This window comes from Curcuma longa, chromosome 11 (genome assembly GCF_044706935.1).
Source record: "Curcuma longa cultivar G26 ecotype Majalengka, Jawa Barat chromosome 11, ITB_CL_G26_1.1, whole genome shotgun sequence".
In the NCBI taxonomy this organism is placed as follows: Eukaryota; Viridiplantae; Streptophyta; class Magnoliopsida; order Zingiberales; family Zingiberaceae; genus Curcuma; species Curcuma longa.
This window is the reverse complement of record NC_133871.1, coordinates 28,527,566-28,549,234: the sequence shown is the minus strand read 5'-3', so window position 1 is coordinate 28,549,234 and position 21,669 is coordinate 28,527,566. Positions and strand designations below refer to the sequence as shown.

Sequence of the window (21,669 nt, the reverse complement as noted above, 5' to 3'; positions counted from 1 at the left end):
GGTTTCGTGAGATTTGGAACAGGTCGGAGAGGATTACGCCGTGCAAGAACCTCAATATGAGTTTCTCCCCCGCTTTGTACCCTCTCCCCCATCGGTTAATTGTTGCGGGACCCATATAAGAGTCCTGCCGTTGATAATCGAAAGTGCAGAAAAGAATAACAAAAGGATTCAAAAATTCTAGATTTGCTGTATCATCTCAAACAGCCGGCCGAACTCTCGCGTACTAAAATCGGCCACGCTCGATTGAAAACGAGAACGAATGTGTTTCCTGTTTCGCATAAAATAGATGATTTGTTGGTTACTCATTTATCGAGTCATTAGGGGGAGATGCTGTTAATTATCCCCTGATATCAATTTTATCCTACATTAAATGTATTTGTTTAAAAAATAAAAACGTTAAATATTATTAAATTTGGTTGGTGCCAATAAAGCAGATAAATTTTATTTAAATTTAAATAATAATATAATAGTGGATTGAATCTAATTATAAATAAAAGTTGGTTGTTTTGTGTCACCGCACACTAATATTGTATTTTATTTAATAAAAATGAAAAAGGCAGACATATAATATTGTTATTTTATTAAATAAATTAATAATACTAATGGTTATTTAGTATTTTGAATCACGGACGTTGAGCATTTTAATGTGGACACCTTTTTCTTTCCATTTAACTTGTATAACTATTTAATTATAATTATGAACAGGAATATGTTTGGGAATCATTTTCAGTTTTTTTGTTTTTTAGTATCTCATTTTTGTCTTTTTTTTTCTTCTGCTTTTTGTAATTATTTGGTTCACATGGAAAGATGACTGAAAGCCTTTTCCCTTTGCAGCAGGTGAGAATCTAATTTTGTGAGAAGGGAGATGACTGCTGGTATCCATCTTTTCCTCTCCATTTGTCTAACAGATTTCGAGTGAAAGAACAAACGATTCTAAATTTTTTTTTTTTTACCTAAATATTGAAAGTGAAGAAATCACTAAAATAGATCTTCTTCTAAGAAATCTGATAAGATCGCAACGATAAAACCACCAAACCGTATCTCCTCCAGGTCTCCTGCGAGTATGACCGACTGAAGGTGAAGGTGAAGGTGCAGCTGCAGGGAATGAACATTCTACTGCACTTTCTCAGAGATGAAATGAAGATCAGAACTCGACAAGAACCGCTTCCATTGGTATTTGTCGGATCTAAATCTAGTAGTTGACTTTACCATAAAAAGCAAATATAAATTGTCTAGTTAAGTTAGATTCTTTTATATATTGTTGTTTTTCTTTTCAGAGGAAGCATCAACTCTCTTTGAAACTTCAAACTCTGAAGCACAAATGGAAATCAACACTCAAAAATAGAGATTTGTGGTGTAATCTGAAATCTTTCTAATTAAATCGTTGCATGTGGATGAAAGCAGCCGTCCCTAGACGCTGCTAATGGAATAAGATATTTTAATAATAATAATTTCAATCCTTTGCATTTCCAATAAACAAGATTTAGTCAATGACAGTTAAGACAAGTAATTAACAACAAGAAGGTATAACCAGTTACTTCCACTGTTCTATCTCTCTCTGATAGATCATCTTGCCATCTTTCTTCATTTCGAATTTTGGATCTCAATTATAGCAAAGCAGGCATCTTGTCGCTATTGTTACCGCCAAAACTAGTAGAAGAACGATCCTCTTCGAAAAAGACACAGCTTTTCTCTGGTTCCTTCGCTTCAAGAGTGCGTTCTCGATCTACTCTTGGCAAATTTGGTGTGTTTTATTGTTTTTTTTTTATTTTTGGTTTCTGCTTTGGAGAGATCTCAAAAAGGTCTTGCCTTTATCAGAGTTTCAGCTAGTCGTGCATCGCTGGAGATGGACTGCGGCGAGGGGGGCCAACTGCCGGTCAACCTCCTCGACCTGAATTGGGACCAGACGACGGTACCAAGCGGCGATTTTGACCCGTCCCTATCCTCCATTGTGGCGCCGTCGCCTTCATCTGGAGACTCGGGAGACAGAAGATTGCAGCTGTTGGACCAGAAAGGTGTTCGTCTGAATTCCTCCACGAAAATTGCTCTTTCCGCTTTTCATCAGCGTCAGAATGTTCCACCGACATATTTGGATCAGATCAACTCCGATACTTGTTTTTCTGAGAGAACTGCAAGATTCTCCATTTTCGACGGCCGGAATAATCGCAGTCTTGCAGCTCAGCAGCTCGGTCTTGTTGATGCTGAAAAGCTCGTGAAAGAAGCCAGCAGCAACTCTCTCCAAATTGGGTTGCGGGGCTGCAGAAAGGAGATCATGGTGCCTGGTGGACTGAAGTTGGGCATAAACAATGGTGAATTGGCGTCTGATCCAGCCAACCAAGAAGCGATCAGCGTCAAGAAACGAAAAGCTCCACCGAAGGGCAAGGGAAAGGGTAACAGATCAGACATTTCTGCCATGGATCACTCCAAGGTGAAGGAATTGTATCAAAGTCAACTGCTTCTCTTGTGTGGAAAACAGGTGTGAATGTAAAATTACTTCTTTTGTTTTCTCAGGTGATAGAAAAAGAAGATTGTTGGAAAGTGAAAAGGCGCAGTCTGATGAAGAAGAATGGAACTGAATATGATGAAGCTGTGACAAAGGTAGAGAAAGGTGATGCTTTTAGCAGCCAAGTCAATGGTGATCTGAAACAAGGGAAGAAAACCAAAGCCAAATCCCCTGAGATTTTGAAGGACTATATCCATGTTAGAGCAAGAAGAGGCGAAGCTACTGATAGCCACAGCCTTGCTGAGAGGGTATGCAATGCTCAACGTTGCAGCATGTTGATGTTATTTCGATACGGTTGCAAACTAGCTGAATCAAATAGTTGAGACAATATGTATTTTAGGCAATCTTTTGATGTTTTTTTTGGCTTTCTCAGGTAAGAAGAGAGAAAATCAGCCAGAGGATGAAACTTTTACAAGATCTGGTTCCTGGTTGCAGTAAGGTACCAAATAACAATCTATTAGAAAATGACTTAATTCGTAATTTAGTTCATTTCTCGATTTGAAATGAGTAGATAACTGGAAAAGCAGTCATGCTTGACGAGATCATCAACTATGTGCAGTCTTTGCAGCATCAAGTGGAGGTATAACTATCATCACAACAATGTTTTCTATTCGAACTGGATCAGTTTGCTGCATCTAAATCATCTAGTTATTCCCTTTTGTAGTTTCTTGCTATGAAGCTAGCCACTGTGAACCCGCAATTGGACTCCGACAAATTGGCAAATTTTCTTCCCAAGGTTTTCTGCTTTGTTAGTTAACGCCCTTCATCAAAGATTTAAAAACAACTTATTCTAATATAAAATCCAGATTCATCAAGATTGTGGATCAATGGCAAACCCGATTTACTATTTAGAGGCTTCAGGGGTACCCTCTCCATATGTTAACCAACCACAACATGGAACCTCTCTCCATTGTCTTTTGCCTAGTGGAGTGGAGATACAGAGTTCCATGAACCGGCTGGATTCAACTGTTCATCAAAACCTCAATACGCACCAGAATTTCCTTGCTGGATTTGAAGTTGCTTCGTCTCAGGTAAATTTATGGAACTATCCAATTTAATGCGATGTGAGATTCTAGCTACTTGAATTGCTGGTTAACATGAAAGGATCATCAATGTTTCAGATGGGGAGTATTTGGGGATGTGACCTCCAAAATTTTCATGTAGACGTCGAACAAAAATAGGAGATTGCCATTTTCTTTGAGCATGGATTGGTACGCTAAAGAACAAGGTATCTGTATCAGGGATCGACCTGATAGATAACTGGAAAAGAAATGCCGACTGATTTATGTGACCAGGACCTCGTCGAGCAGCCCAAACTCAACTAGTTGAGGTCACTCAAACTACATAGATGCATTTTCTTTGATCATGCATTGTTTACTCAAATGCTCAAGGAGATGTTTCAAGAAACTTGTTGCTAACACAGTCATTTGTTTAAATTTTCTAATATTGTTTCGGGTGCATTTCTAAGTTCTTCGATCAATGGTGTCATGCATGCTGTTAGCAATTCGCCAAGTTTCTGAACAGGGTATGCTTTATGATATTGTTTTCCGGATTGATTAATTTATTGGGTTCGGAATGATCGAATCATCACTTAAACCTAATGAGATAAACCGATTATTTATGCATCATAACCAGCTACAAAATTACCTTTATTTATACATTATTTATGCATCATAACCAGTCCCAAAAAAATAAGTAACAGGAAGACTAAAAAAAAATGGTGGAGCAACTCGTAAATATGAAAGCATATGGATTATCATGTTACAGCGCCGGTAGAGTTGCATGTTAATTGTTCACTTGGAGAGTGCCTTAAATATTTATAATCACTGTCACCCTAAAACTCACACTTACTGAAAGATCAAAACAGATATATTACATTTCATTTGGAATTCATATATGTACACACTCAATACTTGGTCAAGTATTCACAATACAGTGTTGATATGTAGGGCTTTAAGCAATGCGGTTGCCATTTGTTTCACTAAGACTTGACCACCAGAGCGCTGGCCGTCTCTCCGTTCTTCGATTAGATTCTGGAGTTTCTGAGGTAGGTCATTCTCCACAATCAGTTGCTTCGGTCTTGGGTGGTGCTCGTACACAGCCTGAGATCAAAAATAAAACCAAATGCAATTATAGAAAGAAACAGTTCTATGTAATATGTAGCATGACTGCAGTGAACAATGTTTCTCTGAACATCTGTAAGGAAGATTACCTTTATCAGTTTCAGCAGATTAAGACGAGCAATAGCATCTTGGTGTTCTAATCTTGCAACAAGCAATGTTGTCAGACCATTAACAGCCATAGCGGTATTTATTCTAGGTGATTTCCTGCATTTTTATTTGTAGATACAATGACAATAATGACGTTTCAGAGATTAAAGTGCTTGGAGATTAGAAAAGGAAGGAATGAGAAAGGTGTTTTTGTTTCTTACGTAATTATCTTCAAGAAAGGCTCCAATATATGCACAAAATATTGTTCTGGACAGTTCTGGAAGAACTTGACCAACTTCTGAATCGATTCCTTTCTCAACAATGCATGTTCTACTTTTCTTTGATCATTATCGTGGGCCAAGCAAACTGCAATTGAATCCAGTGCAGTGCCGGCCCAGGCCTCATCTTCCAATAGATTCAAGTACACATCCAATCCTCCATGAGCTCTCAATTGCTCCCGTGAGTTTCGAGATGCATGAGCCATGTCACACAGCAGAGGCAATGCATATTGCTTGAGTGGTGAATCTGACATGATGAAACTCATCAAGTGTGGAATAATCCCATGTTCTGCCGCTTGTTCTTGTCTCCTCTTGTTTATTTTACAAAGCTTGAAAAGGGCATCGAGAACCTTTTATGAGGAAAACAATGAAGTCAGCCATGTAAATATGCAAGTTACCATCTGAACATGAAAACAGACAGCTTTCAAAAGCTTGTTTCTCCCTAAACCTAAAATGAAAGTCATTGGCATGCACACCAGAACATAGAGGAAGATCACAATGTGAAAGAATGAACAATAATACTTGATTTCAAACTCCATAGCACCAGTGCCTATGAGAAGATAACATACAAGTGATACACAAGATTTAGAAAATATCATATTAAGAAACTAGACCTTCTGACTGCAATATCATCGTTTTTTGCTAAAATTGTCTATAATTGCAGAAGTCCTAAAAATTAGGCCATTGTAGCAGTCATAGAACCATTAACAAAAGAAATACCAATGATGATCAACCAATTCTGGGTCGACCTATAAAACTATTTGACACATAACCACCAAAATGCTTGAAAATGTGAAGGAAAATAATTTTGAACAGAGGATTGCTGAATTTCTACGAACACTAGTAGAATGTATGCACTACACAGATTGTAAGTTCATACTATGTGGAGTTAAGCTACTTACTTCATTATGTATGTGAGAGATAAGAGGCCCCTCGCATAGTTCAAGAATAGGAATCAGATACTTGATTGCATCAGCACGCTGAAGATTTTCTAAACAGTGCGGGTCTGTTGACAAGTGGTTGATGCACTTCAGTATCTACACATGGAAATACATGAATATGGTCAGACAATTGGACTTTCAACCTAAATTAGAAAGGTACTATTATCCCTCAAGGAAATTCAAACTAACCTTCAGGAGAATAGGAGGCTCCATCTTATTGAACATTTGAAAAAGTCGAGCAAGCAAGCTTTGGCTGCACATGTAAGACTTCACTACAGAATCAGCTTGGGCAAATTCTAACAGAAGATCAGCTACCTTCTCCACATACTCCCTCGCAGTATCAGCACTAGATGAAGATACCAATTGGGATAGCAAGCCAGATGATGTGGTGCTACCAGGTCTAGCATTTAACACTCCTGATCCAGATAAAACACCAGACATTGTTTGTGACAGTAACCCGGATGCAGAAGTTCCTTCATTAGAACTAGATGACCCCAATGTTGGTGGAACCTTCTTGCTTGCCTTATTAAAAAGTTTGGTATGGGAATCTGAATTGCCAAATTCTCGTCCGTGCCTGGAGACCTCTGCAAAGAGGACAATAAAAATGAGCACCTATTCATCCAGTGCAGGAAACCACAAAAGCAAATGTGGCAGTACTGTAAGAACTTTATCCTACAAATTAAATAGCAAGAACATAAACCAGGTTAATTTACTAGTTATGTAGTCTTGGATAAAATTTAATTGCAGGATGAGAACAAGATCCATGTAGCCTATCCCAGATAGTTCAGACTACCAGACTTGTTGCTCTAATTGTTGTTTGTAAACATGAAAATGTTAGAGTAACAGAATACTAAAAGCTAGGGTACAGAATACCTAACAAACATTTTTTGTTACTTACAGTATTTATTGGAACTTCAAAATGTCAGTTGTGCCAAGATGAGGTATTAACACTAGAAAAATCAACATTTAAAGTTTCAAAAAAATCACTGTTATTGATCTGAATCCTATACATATTCTACTATGGCTTGTTCATCTTCCTCAACTGGTAAAATCAACTATGAGTTGCCTTTGAAGCACAATACCATAGGAACTGGAACACAGACTATCAAGTTAAAGCAGACCAGACTTACTTTACTTATGCATGGTGGGGGAGAAGCAAAATAAAGTACCTGCAAATTCTTCCATCAAAAGTTCAAGTTCACCATTTGTCTTCGGAGTAGAGGAATGTAACAGAGGTAATATACTTTCATGTTTTCCCAATCCAGAAAAATTTTGAACATGATCAAGTTGTCCTGAGACAGGTCGAGAAGGTGGCTCTTTTTCAAGTAAGCTCAAAAGTGGTCGAATTTGTTCAGGCTGAGACACCAACTGAGTTACACCACCAGGGTGACTATTTGATGTGAAATCCATATGCTTTGGAGATCTATCAGTGGAGCTTCTACCAGCAGAACTTGTAGCCCTATGATGCTTAGGTAAGTCAACATCTGGATGTGCAGGCTCATTATCCCATAAACTAAAATTTCCATTCTCCTTTGCAGCTTCAAATGCAGCATAAGTAGTGTGAGGCTTATCTCCACCAAACAGTTGTTTCTCCAAATGGGTTGCACCTTCTGTCTTTTGAGAATGGGAAGTTGGATTTTGGAGCTGTTCTAAAGCTCCAGATAAAAATGGGTGTTCTAACCTTACTTTAGGAGAATCAAATTGACCCAAGTTGGCCAGTGGCAAGTCAGATCGATTAGGCAGTTCTAGTGGACCAGATCTTGGTCTTGGAGCAAAACCATTCTGCGGAGCAGATACACCACCATTTTTGGAAGCAAGCCGAGTGGCCTCGTTCAAGCTGTAAAGGGTGTTAACAAGTCTAATAAGCATGCCATTCTTGGCAGCAATGCGGCAAAAGTCATTCCTTGGCGTCAAGTGTTGAAGCTTAAAAACCTGCCAGATGCCATCTATGGAAAGGTGAACCATTTCCCTGAAGAACATAAGAGATACAATAAGCTTAAGAAGGAATTACAAGCCAAATAAGGAAAGTTATTAAGTCAAAAAGGGTGGGTACTACACCAACCTATGCTTCGCATAGTCTGCCTCAAGAAAACCCACCAATATAGGAATTCCACGGCATGCAATGAACATTTGCAATGTCAATGTGCTACACGAACATTATATCATCAATTTCAAATTTAATTTTTTTTAATAATAATGGTAAAATAGCAGAGAGACAATTAACAGGCTCAACCTGGACTGGCAAAGCTGTTGAAGAAAAAAGGCTGCCTGCATACGGACTTCCCTAGGACGATCAGGCACTGCAAAACCCATTACAACTGGAATCTGCAGACACCCAGTTTGGATCAACCTCATGACTACAGCTAAAACATATCTAAGTAGAAAGCTTCTGTAAGAGGTTACAGATCTTACGAGGCCAACAAGACATGCATTTTCAAGAAACTCGACATTGTCTTTGATAATATGATTGATAATTTGAAGTGCTGAGCATACAACCTGCTGAATCGCCATCATGTCAGTCTATAGTTTATACTGCAGATGTGCTAGACTATTAGGCCACATCCTAGTGAGGCTCGAGATGATTAATATCAAATAGTATGCAAAGTTAATTTCTGGAGTACAAATAATTAATAAATTGAGCAAGCGTACACGTAGAAAATTATAATTAATAAATGAATAAACGCACATGAGTTTTTGGAACTTCTAGAACATCCATGAGTGGAAGAAAACCATACTGGGACATATAAACATGCTTCTGCTCTGGCCGCTGACTGAAAAATAGAATAAGCTTCTGACATGCTGACAATAATACATCTTCAGAGGCTTCAGGTTTCAGCAAACCAACTATTTTGCTAAATTCAACAGGCTACATAGAAATGGATTCAAAATAATTATCAAATTAAAGAACATATTCACATCAGAACTCAGTTGTAGTCAAGAGACTAACAAAGAAATATATTCTTGGCGTGCAACAAAAAATGTTTATTTCACTCTTTTAGCACCTATGAAGATCCTTTTCTGAAAATAAATGAAGTATTTCGCTCATATTATATGATGAAAGCACATATGACATCTATATTTGAAGCAGATATAATGTCTTTAATAGATAGTTGAACAGAACATAACATCAATTTATCAAATATGTGACAATTAAAGTCTAGTTAGTTATGAACAATCCATACAATGTACCAGCAGTTAAAAGAAAAAGAAAGAAATATCCATCAAGGTTGAGTTATATCATTTATGAAAAAACCAGCAACAAAAGATCGTACTACACAAGAACCAAAGCTAATCAACCAATCAGCTTCAATGACTAATTAAGTGCTTAGAACTAGAATGGACAAAAAAAGTCCATTTGTATCCTATGTTTGTTGACATTATGACAAATGAGCACCTGGAGAGGAAAAAGCTTTTCTGGTAGGTTTTCATCAAAGACCTGCAAAAAAAGAACATGACCATTAGCAAATAAGGGCTAACAGTTAGCAATTAAATCTTTTTAATATTGAAAAAGAATGCAGATATGTGCACTTTGAAACCCATAAAGGCACTTATGCTAGATAAACTTACTGAACCATCTATATCAATCACATCTTCTTGTAAATTCATAACCATCTCCAATAGCTTCCCACCACTGCTGTGATCTGGTTGTGTTTGCTTCTGAGACATCCTAACTTTCAACTCTTTTGCTAAGTCATTTTGTTGGATAGCAGAAGAGGACGAAGCTTCAGTGCCTGGATCTCTTTGTCCATCTAGTGGCTGAAATAAATCATCCAACGAAGCATCTTTTGGTGTATCACTAAACCTGCTGAGCTCATTAACTCCGTGAACAGTTGATTTGCTCATAACCTTAAAAATATATCGTTGGCAAACACAAAAAGTTAGAAATACAAATTGAACTGTGTTATGTCAAACTATGCGACATTGTAAGAAGGTTGTAGGGCACAAACAAAATTGATGAAATTCATGAAGCAAGGAAAAAAGAGACAGCAGAAGGAAAACTAAGATGAAAAAAGGTAAATCATAAAGCATATCAGCATGCTGACCCATAGTCTTAACAATTTGTTAGATAAAAAAAGTTTGGACAAAAATCAAAAGGATGCCCCTTATTTTTGTTATTGTCAAAAGGATACCCCATGTTGAAAAAATATTAGAACTTTTTTTTATTCTAAAAATATAATTGGTTCCAGCTCTGTTGTAATGTCTTTTTGCCAAAACTGTTATAATGTAAAGCAAAATTGATCCAACTTTGTCAAAATTATTATACCTGAAACACTATTATATCAAAATAACCTTATTCCAACTTGGTGAAAATATTGATTAAAACTGCTATAATGTGGCATAGTGTGACCAAAATTGCTTGTAGTAGTTTTAGTCAAAACTATTACACGTTGTAGTGGTTTTGCTCAAAGACATTGTAGTAGTCTTGCTCAGAACTGTTGCACGTTGTAGCAGATTAGGCAATACTGCTATAAGAACACTGGAAGAAGAGTATTGTTTGGATTAAAAATAGGATGGAACGCTCTTTTTATATTTTTTCAACATGGGGCTCCCATTTGATGATAACAAAAATAAGGGGCACCCGTTTGGCAATAACAAACATAAAGGGCGCTCATCTGATCTTTGCCCAAAAAGCTTTACCCCGAACTAGACAGTTCAACAAATGGAAATGCTAAAGAAATTAAATAAAAGAACTTGAGGAAATACAAAAAAGTTACTTTTGAAGCTATCTAAGAAGATAAAAAATGCCCACAAATATTGTAGCACCAGCAAAGGAAATAAATGCCTCACCTTCTGCAAATTGTTTTTTTCAACCTTATATCTGAAGGAAAAGATGCTATTTTCCTCAGAACTCTCAACTCCTTTGCATTCCAGTGTTACTGGAAAACTGGAAACTGCTTCTGTAGCAGAATGCCCTAAAGATGGCTTTTCATAGATGGCTAAGGTAGGATCTTTGTCAGATAGCTCGTCTTCTGCTTTGCTTTCTGTACCATTTGAGAAGGTACCCTTAGTAAAAGATTTTCTATGTCCATCAGAACCTTCAAATGGAACAGAATCAATAGCCAAATTTTCCTTTTTACATTTGTCCTGAATCATGAGAGAAGAAAAGATATCACGGTACTGTTAGAATTATAAAAGTTAACCCATAAAGTTTTCTATTACTGCAAAGAACAGCACAATCAATTCAACTCTTATTTATTATGTGGCAATACTTGAAAATCTGTAATTAAAAAAGCCTAAGTCTGAGACAATAAGAAGATACTTGTCCAAGATCTGATGCACCATTTGTGTTCTTCTGAACTACTGTGCTTTCGCTTCCATTATGATTATCCACAGTTGCATTGCCATCATCAACAGTAACATCATCCTCAATATTCCTGAGATATATGTTAATAATTAGACAGAATCTTAACCAGGTCTTACAGTGGACCAAATCCCTCATGCTATATTATCACAAGGACTAACAGTGCAAAAATCTAGACTTGCAGGAAGCAGAACCCAGAAAAAAATGAAGTTAGCATATTTTTAAATTTTTTGTAATCTTGAATTCTTATATATGCATATTTTTAAATGATACTAAGTTTTTGTTTATGTTTATAAAGTTTAGTTCCAAGAAAGATTTAAACTCTTAGTGCAAAAAGTTGGAAGTAGGAAATCATGCATAAGATAAAAGAAAATGCAGGTGCAATGGTAAAATGAAGTAAATCAACTTTGTTTCTTAGAAGTTTTACAAATAATTGACAAGCGCACTGAAACTATGAATTTCGACTTGAATTTGTAAAACCAAATAATTTGGTGGTGCTAAATAAATTTATGAGAAAGATTTATAATTAACAACTATAGCTACTTAGGTAAACTACCTGCAGCAAAAACCATTTATTTTATACAATATCATCATTTTGTAACCCCCTTTGGTTGGAAAACATATAATGATGCTCTCCTTGGGGGTTAGGTTCTACAGGACCCCCAATGACGGGTCTGTTACATAAGACAGCATATCACCATCAGGAAATTAACTAAAAAATATCAATTCCAAAATTTCCAGACAACAAAATTCATCAAGCATTTGATCAGCTAAAGAAAATTCAATCTGTTCTCACCAAAACTAAATGTATTTTATTGGAACTCTAAAACAATCCAGAATCTGATATTTTTCATGTAGAGTACCAAATACAACCCAATCATAAAATTGGTGCAGCTCAGTTCTGCTGTCTTTGCTTCCAGTAAGGCCTGAACAAAATTCTGATCATCTTGGTTCATCCAAGCTTCTCTCTCGGAAATTGTAACATTTTTACCACTCTTGCACAATAACATTACATATAATTATGTTTTAAAAAAATCATTATTTAATTTAGGGAATCATCCTGCTTTATGTAGTGTAGAATTCTCATGTGAATATACAGGAAAACCAAAACATGTATATGGAACTAAAAATGCTAAAATTCAAGTATTAGTTCTGCATTCACAGTTGTCAAGGAATCCAAATTCAAACAAGAAACTGATAGTTTGCATTATCACCTTATAGTTGCACCTGGTTGTCTCAGATTGGAATGCATAGTGCGCCTTGAGTTTTGAATCCATGGGTGCAGTAGCAATGTTTTAGCATCAGGTCGCTGCATTGCATCCTGAAAATAGTTCTCTAAATAAGCAGGAAACTATTAACAGATAGCATTACCATTAGCAGTCACATTCACCAGAATATGTGTAGGTCTTAAGTTAATTTACCTTTCTGAAGCATTGACGTAGAAAATCAGTAATGTCAGGTGACAGACCCTCAGGTATAGGAGGATTCACATCCTGATATGACATGACAGTTCAATTAGGAGAGAAGAATCAAAACCGAGCAATCATATATTATTAGGTACCAATATGTTGTTTCATTATAGTGCACAATGAGCCACATGCAGATCTGCAAAACATGCAAGTACACACTTGAAGGACCAAGAAAACAGGGAAGACGCAAATTCATAAAGAATTAAAACCAACAAAAGTCGTAGTTGAAGGCAAGCTCTTCATATCATGTAGGATGCATTAGCAACAAGAAGATGTGTCCTTAATATTTGAAATTGGCTATGTTTATCTTATTCCACCATTAACTTCAATATTAATGCAGCAATTAAAAGGACAAAAGTGAACGAATATGAACAACAAATCCATGATCTACTAAAATGTAACAAGGATGAATGCTAGAATATCCTTGTTAGAAACCAAATAATACACAAAATCTAAACCTGAACAATCCGAAAAAGTGCAGGCATTGGTTGCAGATCATAGTAAGGTGGAACACATGTCAGCAATTCAATGATAGTGCAACCAACACTCCAGATGTCTGATGCAGCAGAAACACCAGACATTTCAATAACCTGAAAGAGAAGAAGTGTTATTATTGTCATTGAAACATGGAATCTAAAGTTTAGAATTAGGAACAGTAGAATAAAAAAATTCCAACGCATGATTTGGGAAGTAGCTTTAGGGAAAAAACTTATAATTTCATATCTATTCAGGTTTCAAATTCTTTAGCAAAAGTTTTTCCTTATTCTTAGTAATACATACACTAGATCATACAATGAGCTTCGTTTCCTCTCCATTCAACCTTCAAATAATAAATTTCAGAGGCATAAACTTGATAAATTACATAGATAACTAAAATCTGGATTAAGCAGACATACTCTTCCAGAATAACTAGTGGAGAATAACTTGGTATTCAGTACCAATTAAAGGAATTATGGCTTCAATCATGCAGTGTAAACGTCAGTGCAAAGCTTTCATTACTCCATAGAGCATTTTGGCAATATATTCTCTTATAGAGAACCAGTTAAAAGAATGTATGAAATATTTATTATAGAAACTTTATATTTTTCCATTCCAATAGTACTTTAGTTTTGATTAAACAAGAAGAAAAAAGTTGTGATTTTATCAGAGGCATACATGCACTAATCATTAAGTTTGACTAACAAAGACCAAAACTGCTAGAATGTTCCCCTTATTAGTCATTTGAATCTCTTCATTGTCCCCTTTAACAAGAGATCTATTATATCTAGAAAGTCTCTGGCTAACACAAAATTTCATAAGGCATATACAAATCAAATGGTTCAATAAGGCAAAATGGTACTTTACCTCAGGGGCCATCCAGTATGGTGTTCCAACTACTGAATGGGTATTGAGATCCGCCTCAGTTAGTTTGGTTGCAACTCCAAAGTCAGCAAGTTTAACAAGGCCCTAAGTAGAATTCCCAAGCACATTAAACCAATGCAAAAACATATTATCACAGAGCCAAAAATCCTAAGGGATATTGGCTGTGGCATGAATCAATTACAGTTATGTAACAGTCAATATGGTCATAAACAGCACAGAAAACCCCAACTTCAGCAAGGATACATTCATGATGCATGTACTGGAAACAAGATGTGAAATAGCATTGCATATATGCAAAAGTAGCATTGGTGATGTAGATACAGCAAACATACAGAAAAAAGTTAGCCATGCTTTCATGTTTTAAAAGATATAAGAGCACAGACAAGTGGTATGAACCAAATTATATAGTAAATTAATAGCTACCAATAGAGATGAGTCTTCCACAAATTCCTTCCTCCATTGTTGAAGCGTTGATTGACAGACAAAATACGACATAATTTATCCTTATAACCATTCCTTGGACTTAATAAGATTGAGATGAATTTCACTTGCATGTAGTTGGGCTGTTTGGTGAGAAGGGAATAACAGATCTTCAAAGGACAACATGATTCCCTACAGAAGTTTTTCAATTGCTATTCACAGAGAAGATGGTGGTTCAAGTAGTCATATCTTTTTGGTACTAAATGAATCCAACTCAATTAAGTACCTCATGCCTTAACCCAATCCATACCCAAATATAATAAATGGATACCCGACTTAAATACTTGTACTAGGAGTATCTATGGGGACTCATAAATTTCGGTATAATATGGATAAGTCAATCCAATTTGTCTATCCAAATGGTACTACTTTAATCCAGCAAAACCCAAATTAGGCAGGTGGCATGGCTGAGTCATCCCTAGCTATTCAAAATGTCGAAACTGTGGTTAGATTGATTAGAATTAGAACATTTCAGTAGTATAACCTGTACTAAGACTTCAAAAATATTCTCAAGTACTTAACTCTTGTACATTCCACTGATAATACATTGGATAGACTAATTGTCTTGCATTAGCAAAAAATTACATTATTCAATTGGTGTAAATGAACCAAACAATGGTTAAACATGTATCAGTTTTGCTAAAGTATTTCCTAAGAATAAATATGTTCACAAGGTAATATAAAGTTGGGGGTAAATTTATAAAAATGGATGTGACTAACAAGTTCCACATGGATGCAAAAACTAATGATAATTTAATTGCATTTTCCTTTTGCCAAGTTTTATATGACTGAAGAGTCACACGACTATCAAGATATAATCAAATGGTTGTTACATGGATAAAAAGGGTTCAAGCCACAAATGGGAGGCCCAAGAGGAATCTGAATAGCATTGGAATTTGGAATGGGCAAATTTGCAAACAAACAATCATTATACAACTTTTGATAAGAACATTACAATATGTCTATCCACCAGAGGATCAAGATCGATACAGAATTGTATTATAGTTTCTGAACAACATCCACTTCAGTCACCTAAGCATCAAAGTTTAGTTTTGCAGCCTGACCATAGATATTCACTTGTATAAAATACAAGTGGAAATGACCTAACAGTAGCATAAGTTATGCTTTGAATGTGAATAACTCCAAGTGCATTATGATGGATCTACTAACAAAAACTAAAGAGTTAATCAGGGACGTCTTTCAGTATAATACAAAAAAGAGATTCAGTTTACTTATATTTACTTATATTTGAACGAACCAAAGTTAGATATAAAACTAAAAGAAAGAGATGTGTTTAAATACTACCTCCTTGGTAGTCAAGATATTTGCACCCTTGATGTCTCGGTGAATCACACCCTGCTCATGTAAATAGACTAGACCTTCCAAGACCTACGTATATTTATTACAAACTAAGCCTTATGTTCACCACAAAAAATATAGAACGATGTACACAAATATCAAGCAAACCTGAGCAATATAAACAGCCACCAATGATTCAGGGAACGGTCCAAATTTGTTTGGCTTGATAATGTTAGCAAGAGAACCATTTTCCACATACCTAAATACAATCGAGTAGGTAAATAAGAGCATTGAGGTGATAAAACAAAATTATAATAAATTTAAAGCAGGATTAGAGATGAGATCAGTAGGTAATTACTCAAGAATGATATGCAGATGAGTCTTCGTCTTGATAGATCCAAGGTATGTGACAATGTTTTTGTGGTTGAGATTCTGAAGTGACAAATGAATAGTTTGAATAGAATCAGTTACAAAAAAACACTTTAGAAAAAAAAAATACAATTTCATTGTTTCTCTACTTGGTCTTCAATATAAGTTCTTGTATTATATTCTGGTTTTTTTACTTTATTATTTCCTATATATCTAATTTGATTGTCTCTTACAAGCCAGATTATTATAAAACATGTAAAGGAGGACCTCATCCAATTATTTTATTAATTCAATCAACAATACAAAATCTCTTTTTACAATTTCTCCTCTTAAAAGATAGTTGGCTAAGCCAGACAATCCTATGAGATTGCCAATTGAGACACATGGCAACAATTTCTAGATTCTTCTATTTAAGAAAAACTGGAAAAAAAGAGATGCCATATAGTTAGAATTACAAGTTATTGTTGTCTTTTGAACAATGAAAGGACAACTTTAATTTCTCATAGTCAAATTCTTAATGGTGTTGATCCATTTGCAAAGTAGTCAGTACAAATTACAAAGTTAACCAAAAATTACTATGGGTTCCACATAGATTTCTTCTTTAGAGTGTCAACTATGAAGCAGTATTATACACCTCCAAGAATTCAGATATGAAATGAGTTAGCCCTTGGTGCAAATAAAGCTGCTATACAGAGATGTATTTCAGAGGTAAATAAGGCTAATTTATGTGCTAGTCTTGTTGTCTTTTGTATGCCAGTCTTTGCTAATGCCTGCCATAGGATATAACATGGTTTTTATAAGCATGTCTGTTTAAAAGTAGGTTACCGGTATATCAATTGTTGATTTGTAAGGAAATGGACTGGATTAAAGGGCATATACAAGCAGCAATAGACATGGAATCACAGGGAACAACAATTAATAGCAATCATAAATGGAAATGCATGCAAACAAAGTGTTCATTTTAACATAATGTGGCATGACATAAACAGAATTAGGAGCACAGATAAATTAAGAGAAATTTCCCTATTTCAGTTTGAAGGATGTATATAAGAAACAGAAAAATGACAAACATGGACGAAATTGGAAAGATAAAAAGAGAGTTTCAAGTAGATGAAATAGGATTGAGTCTCAAAAATTGAATGAAAAGTATGTGGTTATAATTTACATCATAACCACCAGAATTGCAAACTACCAAGAAACACAATAAAATTTCCTAGCATGATGATAATAAAATATATAAAATAACAGATGATATAGTGTTACCTTTAGTAGATCAATTTCTTGCTAGACAAAATGTGACGGGGCCAACAATTTTATGAAAAAGACAAAATGAAGAGTTAGGACATATTGGAAAAATCCCATTTATACAGAAAAAATGAACATGTAGGTAAAACTTTGTGCTTCTCTGCGTTATTGCTATACTATGTACAAATATCTATATAACATGTTTAATCAAAAGTAATGATTCAGTAAAGGCTAATAGTAGAAGGAAACAGAATGACTATATATATATATATATATATATATATAGACTAGTTACAACACTGTATGGCCTCCGCTCTGCCATATTGCTCTATAACATATTTAACCGGCTATACAGATTCTACATTTATCCTTATTTACAAGCATAAATAATAAAAATAGAAATAAATAAATTCAAAATCTATGCCATTGGCGTTAGTATGTATAGGTTTTGGGTCAGAATGTCATCAACTGTTATGTCAGTCCTACATGAATATGAGTATGTGCAATAATTTTTATAAATATCACACAATTTTTTCCCTTTTCAACTTCATACTGTAGTAGACTGAGTCCAGATGTAGGAGTTTTCTGGTCCAAACCCCCTAGGCAGGAGGTTATGGGTTTGACACGACCACATTTCCTCAAAACATCCCTCTAAAAAGAATCTTCCCACTTATTAGGAGCACCACAAATTATCATCTCTTCGTGTCGCATCTCTCCTCCCACTCATTCCCATGCTATGGCTTTCTACTTAGCTCCCACAACATCATGTCCCCAGCTTCTGCTACCAAAACAGCATATGTAGTCCTAGTCCCTCAACCCAACCACTCTCCCCTCCCTACCATTCACCTCTCAGCCACTGCATATCACCTCTCCTAGTAGCTCTTCCATCATCACAAGCCACCAGCGTATGATGCAGGGAAATGAAAATCTTTAGTAGCCATGACCTTAAAATGCAAGTTATTAACAATACAACAGGATATCAATCCCTCATGCTATCACATATCAATTGCACTGCATTCAGCAAGCAAGAGTTTCTCATAGATATGTATACTTTTAGTCAATATATTGCAATTATGCATTACCAAGAAAAACAAGATAGCTATGTGAAAAAACGCCAATGAACAGCTCAACTTTATCATTGGCTAGATATAAAAATGTTACAACTTTGTTCGACGAACACAAATGCCTCTCTAGGCAACTTTCATATCTATGATTATTTTGCAATGAAGCATCCGGTAAGATTTCCAAATTAATCAATGCAAGCATGCATGATATAGAAGCAAAATTCTCCTAATATAGATTTCAATTGAAAAGATTGGTACTCCCCTAAAATACGGGGCATAACCAACCATAATGAAGGGAAAAAGAACATACCATAATGACATTGAGATCTTCTTGTGGGATGTTTTCCAACGACACTTGTTTAATCGCCACAAAATCTCCATTTTCCAAGTCCAGGCCTTTATATACTCGTCCATACGCACCCTTTCCAATTTCATCACCAAGCATCTGAACCTCAAGCAAAAGGCAATTCAAGACACAACCGAATTAGAGAAAAAGTAAAAAGGAAAAAAAAGAAAAGAAAAGGAGGATTTTTTGACTGAGAGAGTTGATGAACACCCACGTATTTGTTATCGAGCGTCTTCGATTTGTGAAAGTGAGTCGCAGGGGCCTGCCGAGACATCCTCGCCCCGCAGCCTTAAGGCCTTGGCGAACAAGCCAACAACCCTAGCAGGAAGAATCGTAAAGGGATCGCCCGCATTGACGGGAGCCGCCTGCTTCGGCCATGCGGGAGAACCCTAGCAAGGAGGCTTAGCTTAGGTTCCAGGGGAATTCAACGCAAGCCACGTCGGAGGCCCTCCTCCCCCGAGCCCACCGATGGCCCGATCAAGAGTGGGAAGGGGATCGATCGAAGACGAGAAGGAATAGCAAATGCGAGAGGGACGGTACTGCGGAATTGACGGAGACCAAGGGGACGGGTGCCGCTCCTACGGGTATCGAATTAAATTCGCTTCGCCCCTGCGGTGAAGATTTCGATCGATCAAATCTCGTTCTGAATCCGCCATTGTTCACAGCTCATCAGAATCCTGGCACGCATCCATCGATCTCCGACCGAAATTTATTAAACTCCCCCGAATTTTACAAGGAGTGGTTTGAAAGCCAGCAAAATTCTGGGTAGTAAAATAAAAATTTAGGCCGCTCATTCTGATCCAATAAAATTATATGTGAATATTCATAAAAATAAAAAAAATGAACTCAGAAAATTTTATAAAAATATTCATAATAAAATATTATCTATTGAGTAAAATATTTACAATGAAATATTCTAATATTGAAATTATTGATTCGTTCATGAAACATAGTTACATGAGGTCGGGTATTATTGAAATTATTGATTTGATGAGGGGTATTTTGAGCAAATCGTGCAAGGAAGAAGCGTAATTTGAGAAATTTTAAAACTAAGAAGTATTTTTCTAAAAATAGTTTCGAAGTTAGGGCACGATACAAAAAGCTTACCATAATTCGTTCTCCATCCATCCCATTCTTTCCTTCCTCCTTCCTTGAACACCACAATCTTCTCTCCTCTCTCCTTCCTTTCTTTCCTCGAAGAAATCTAAAAAAGCGACCTTTATAAAACCAAGAAAGCAAGCAGCATGATCTCCGTCCCTCCCCTTTTCCTCTCCCTCCTCCTCCCCCTCCTTGCACTTCCCTTCCCCTTGGCCGCCGGCGACAGCGCCTACGAGGTGCTCCGCTCACACGGCCTCCCCATCGGCCTCCTGCCCAAGGGCGTCCGCGACTTCTCCATCGACGCCGACGGCCTCTTCCAGGCCCGCCTCGACGCCCCCTGCACCGCCACGTTCGAGAGCGAAGTTCGCTACAATGCCAGCGTCGTCGGCACCATCTCCCACGGCCAGATCGCCGCCCTCTCCGGCATCTCCGCCCAGGACCTCTTCCTCTGGTTCCCTGTCCTCGCCATCCGCCTCGACGACAACACCTCAGGGATCATCCACTTCGATGTCGGCGTCGTCGACAAGCGATTCCCCCTCTCCCTCTTTGAGGACCCTCCGAATTGCACCCCCCTCTCGCTGTCCGCCCAGGTCCGCCTGCTCGCCCTAATTCACAATAACTCCGATTCCCTCAATTGCAACTCAAAATTCGTTTTTTATTGTGCAGAATCAATCTGACGACTCCCAATACGACATCGATCGAGACGCTGCTCAAAAAGCTGCAATCTGAGAGAATCCGCTGTCTCTTCCATTCCAGAATGAAGAATGTTTCAATTTTGGCCGTGTAGCTACCGCAATCACCTGAAGAAGTAATGGCAACTCGCAAGACGGATCGAAGCAGTGAAAAAAAAATGCATCTTTAGGATTATATGATTATGTAATGCAGCAAGCGAGCTACCTCCTCTGTTCCCCCTCGTTATTTGACTTTCTTGTGAGTAATTTTTTTTCCCAGTCCATGTTTCTGTACATTGTGGGATCTTTAAGCATGCGCACCGATAACTGTTATCGGAGTCAATATCCTATTTGGTTGGTACAATTGATTCATCGCCGTTTTGAAAGAAAGAAACTATCTTGGCGGTGAGTTTTTGGATGGATTGAATTGAACAGGAAAAATGGAGAGAACAAATAGCAGCCATGGTATTGTGTTCTTCTTGTTCATAGTATGCATAGCTGTTGCTTTACTGCTGCTCTGACAGGTGTGTCAGAGTGATAGCCTCCAAGTTGGACTACAAACTTAGTGCAGACACTGGCAAAAATAACTGGTGGTAGATGAATTATGATTAGTGAGTTTGCAGAAAAAGGGCTACTTTTAATTTTTAAGTCAAAGGATATTCAAGCTAAAAGTGATCAAATTCCCTTAACTTGAATGCATCGAGCTCCTATAAATTTTACTATAGAAAACTTCAAATGCCTAAAAAAAGTTCTACAAAGATAAGAAGGGAGAAATATTCTGGTTCATAAGCATTGGCAATGACATCCATTGCCGCCAGCGATCAGTTTGTCTTTGATTGTAAGAAAGAGAACTAGTGATTCCCTTGCAGTCACATCTTGATGGTCGAGGTATGATGAAGATGAATCATCGAAGTGATCTCAATTAATTTCTGTCAGGGGACAAATTCCAACTAAGAAACGATCCAGATAAGTATCACAAACTTGTGAAGTACCACAGGTTTTATGTGCTTCCATCGTATTAAAATTTTCAAC

At 36.8% G+C, this 21,669-nt stretch overlaps 3 protein-coding genes across 4 annotated transcripts; 2 read left to right on the top strand and 1 right to left on the bottom strand.

Annotated features, from left to right (window-relative positions):
- Positions 1 to 1,846: 1,846 nt before the first annotated feature.
- Positions 1,847 to 3,955, top strand: LOC141841848 (transcription factor bHLH76-like). The gene is made up of 7 exons (XM_074730042.1): positions 1,847 to 2,428; positions 2,512 to 2,751; positions 2,877 to 2,942; positions 3,015 to 3,083; positions 3,168 to 3,239; positions 3,310 to 3,534; positions 3,625 to 3,955. Exons 1-7 carry the CDS (start codon positions 1,847 to 1,849, stop codon positions 3,682 to 3,684), a joined length of 1,314 nt encoding a protein of 437 aa, XP_074586143.1. The 3' UTR covers positions 3,685 to 3,955.
- Positions 3,956 to 4,212: 257 nt separating this feature from the next.
- LOC141838859 (MAP3K epsilon protein kinase 1-like) lies at positions 4,213 to 19,520 on the bottom strand. Of its 2 annotated transcripts, none has more exons than XM_074726459.1 (24): positions 19,083 to 19,520; positions 18,833 to 18,967; positions 17,477 to 17,497; positions 16,203 to 16,276; positions 16,013 to 16,103; positions 15,851 to 15,934; positions 14,048 to 14,149; positions 13,162 to 13,293; positions 12,656 to 12,727; positions 12,449 to 12,555; positions 11,193 to 11,307; positions 10,721 to 11,017; positions 9,500 to 9,778; positions 9,327 to 9,368; positions 8,619 to 8,798; positions 8,345 to 8,431; positions 8,166 to 8,257; positions 7,995 to 8,078; positions 7,102 to 7,901; positions 6,122 to 6,516; positions 5,894 to 6,028; positions 4,935 to 5,341; positions 4,716 to 4,830; positions 4,213 to 4,605 (listed from the first exon to the last, which is right to left on the bottom strand). In XM_074726459.1, the coding sequence occupies exons 1-24, from the start codon at positions 19,140 to 19,142 to the stop codon at positions 4,429 to 4,431; spliced, it is 4,083 nt and encodes a 1,360-aa protein (XP_074582560.1). In that variant the 5' UTR covers positions 19,143 to 19,520; the 3' UTR covers positions 4,213 to 4,428. The 2 variants fall into 2 exon arrangements, with proteins under 2 accessions (XP_074582560.1, XP_074582561.1); XM_074726460.1 differs by having other exon boundaries at positions 8,345 to 8,428.
- A 492-nt stretch (positions 19,521 to 20,012) lies between these two features.
- On the top strand, positions 20,013 to 21,031 carry LOC141841468 (uncharacterized). The gene is made up of 2 exons (XM_074729642.1): positions 20,013 to 20,556; positions 20,633 to 21,031. The coding sequence occupies exons 1-2, from the start codon at positions 20,113 to 20,115 to the stop codon at positions 20,693 to 20,695; spliced, it is 507 nt and encodes a 168-aa protein (XP_074585743.1). The 5' UTR covers positions 20,013 to 20,112; the 3' UTR covers positions 20,696 to 21,031.
- Positions 21,032 to 21,669: the final 638 nt, after the last annotated feature.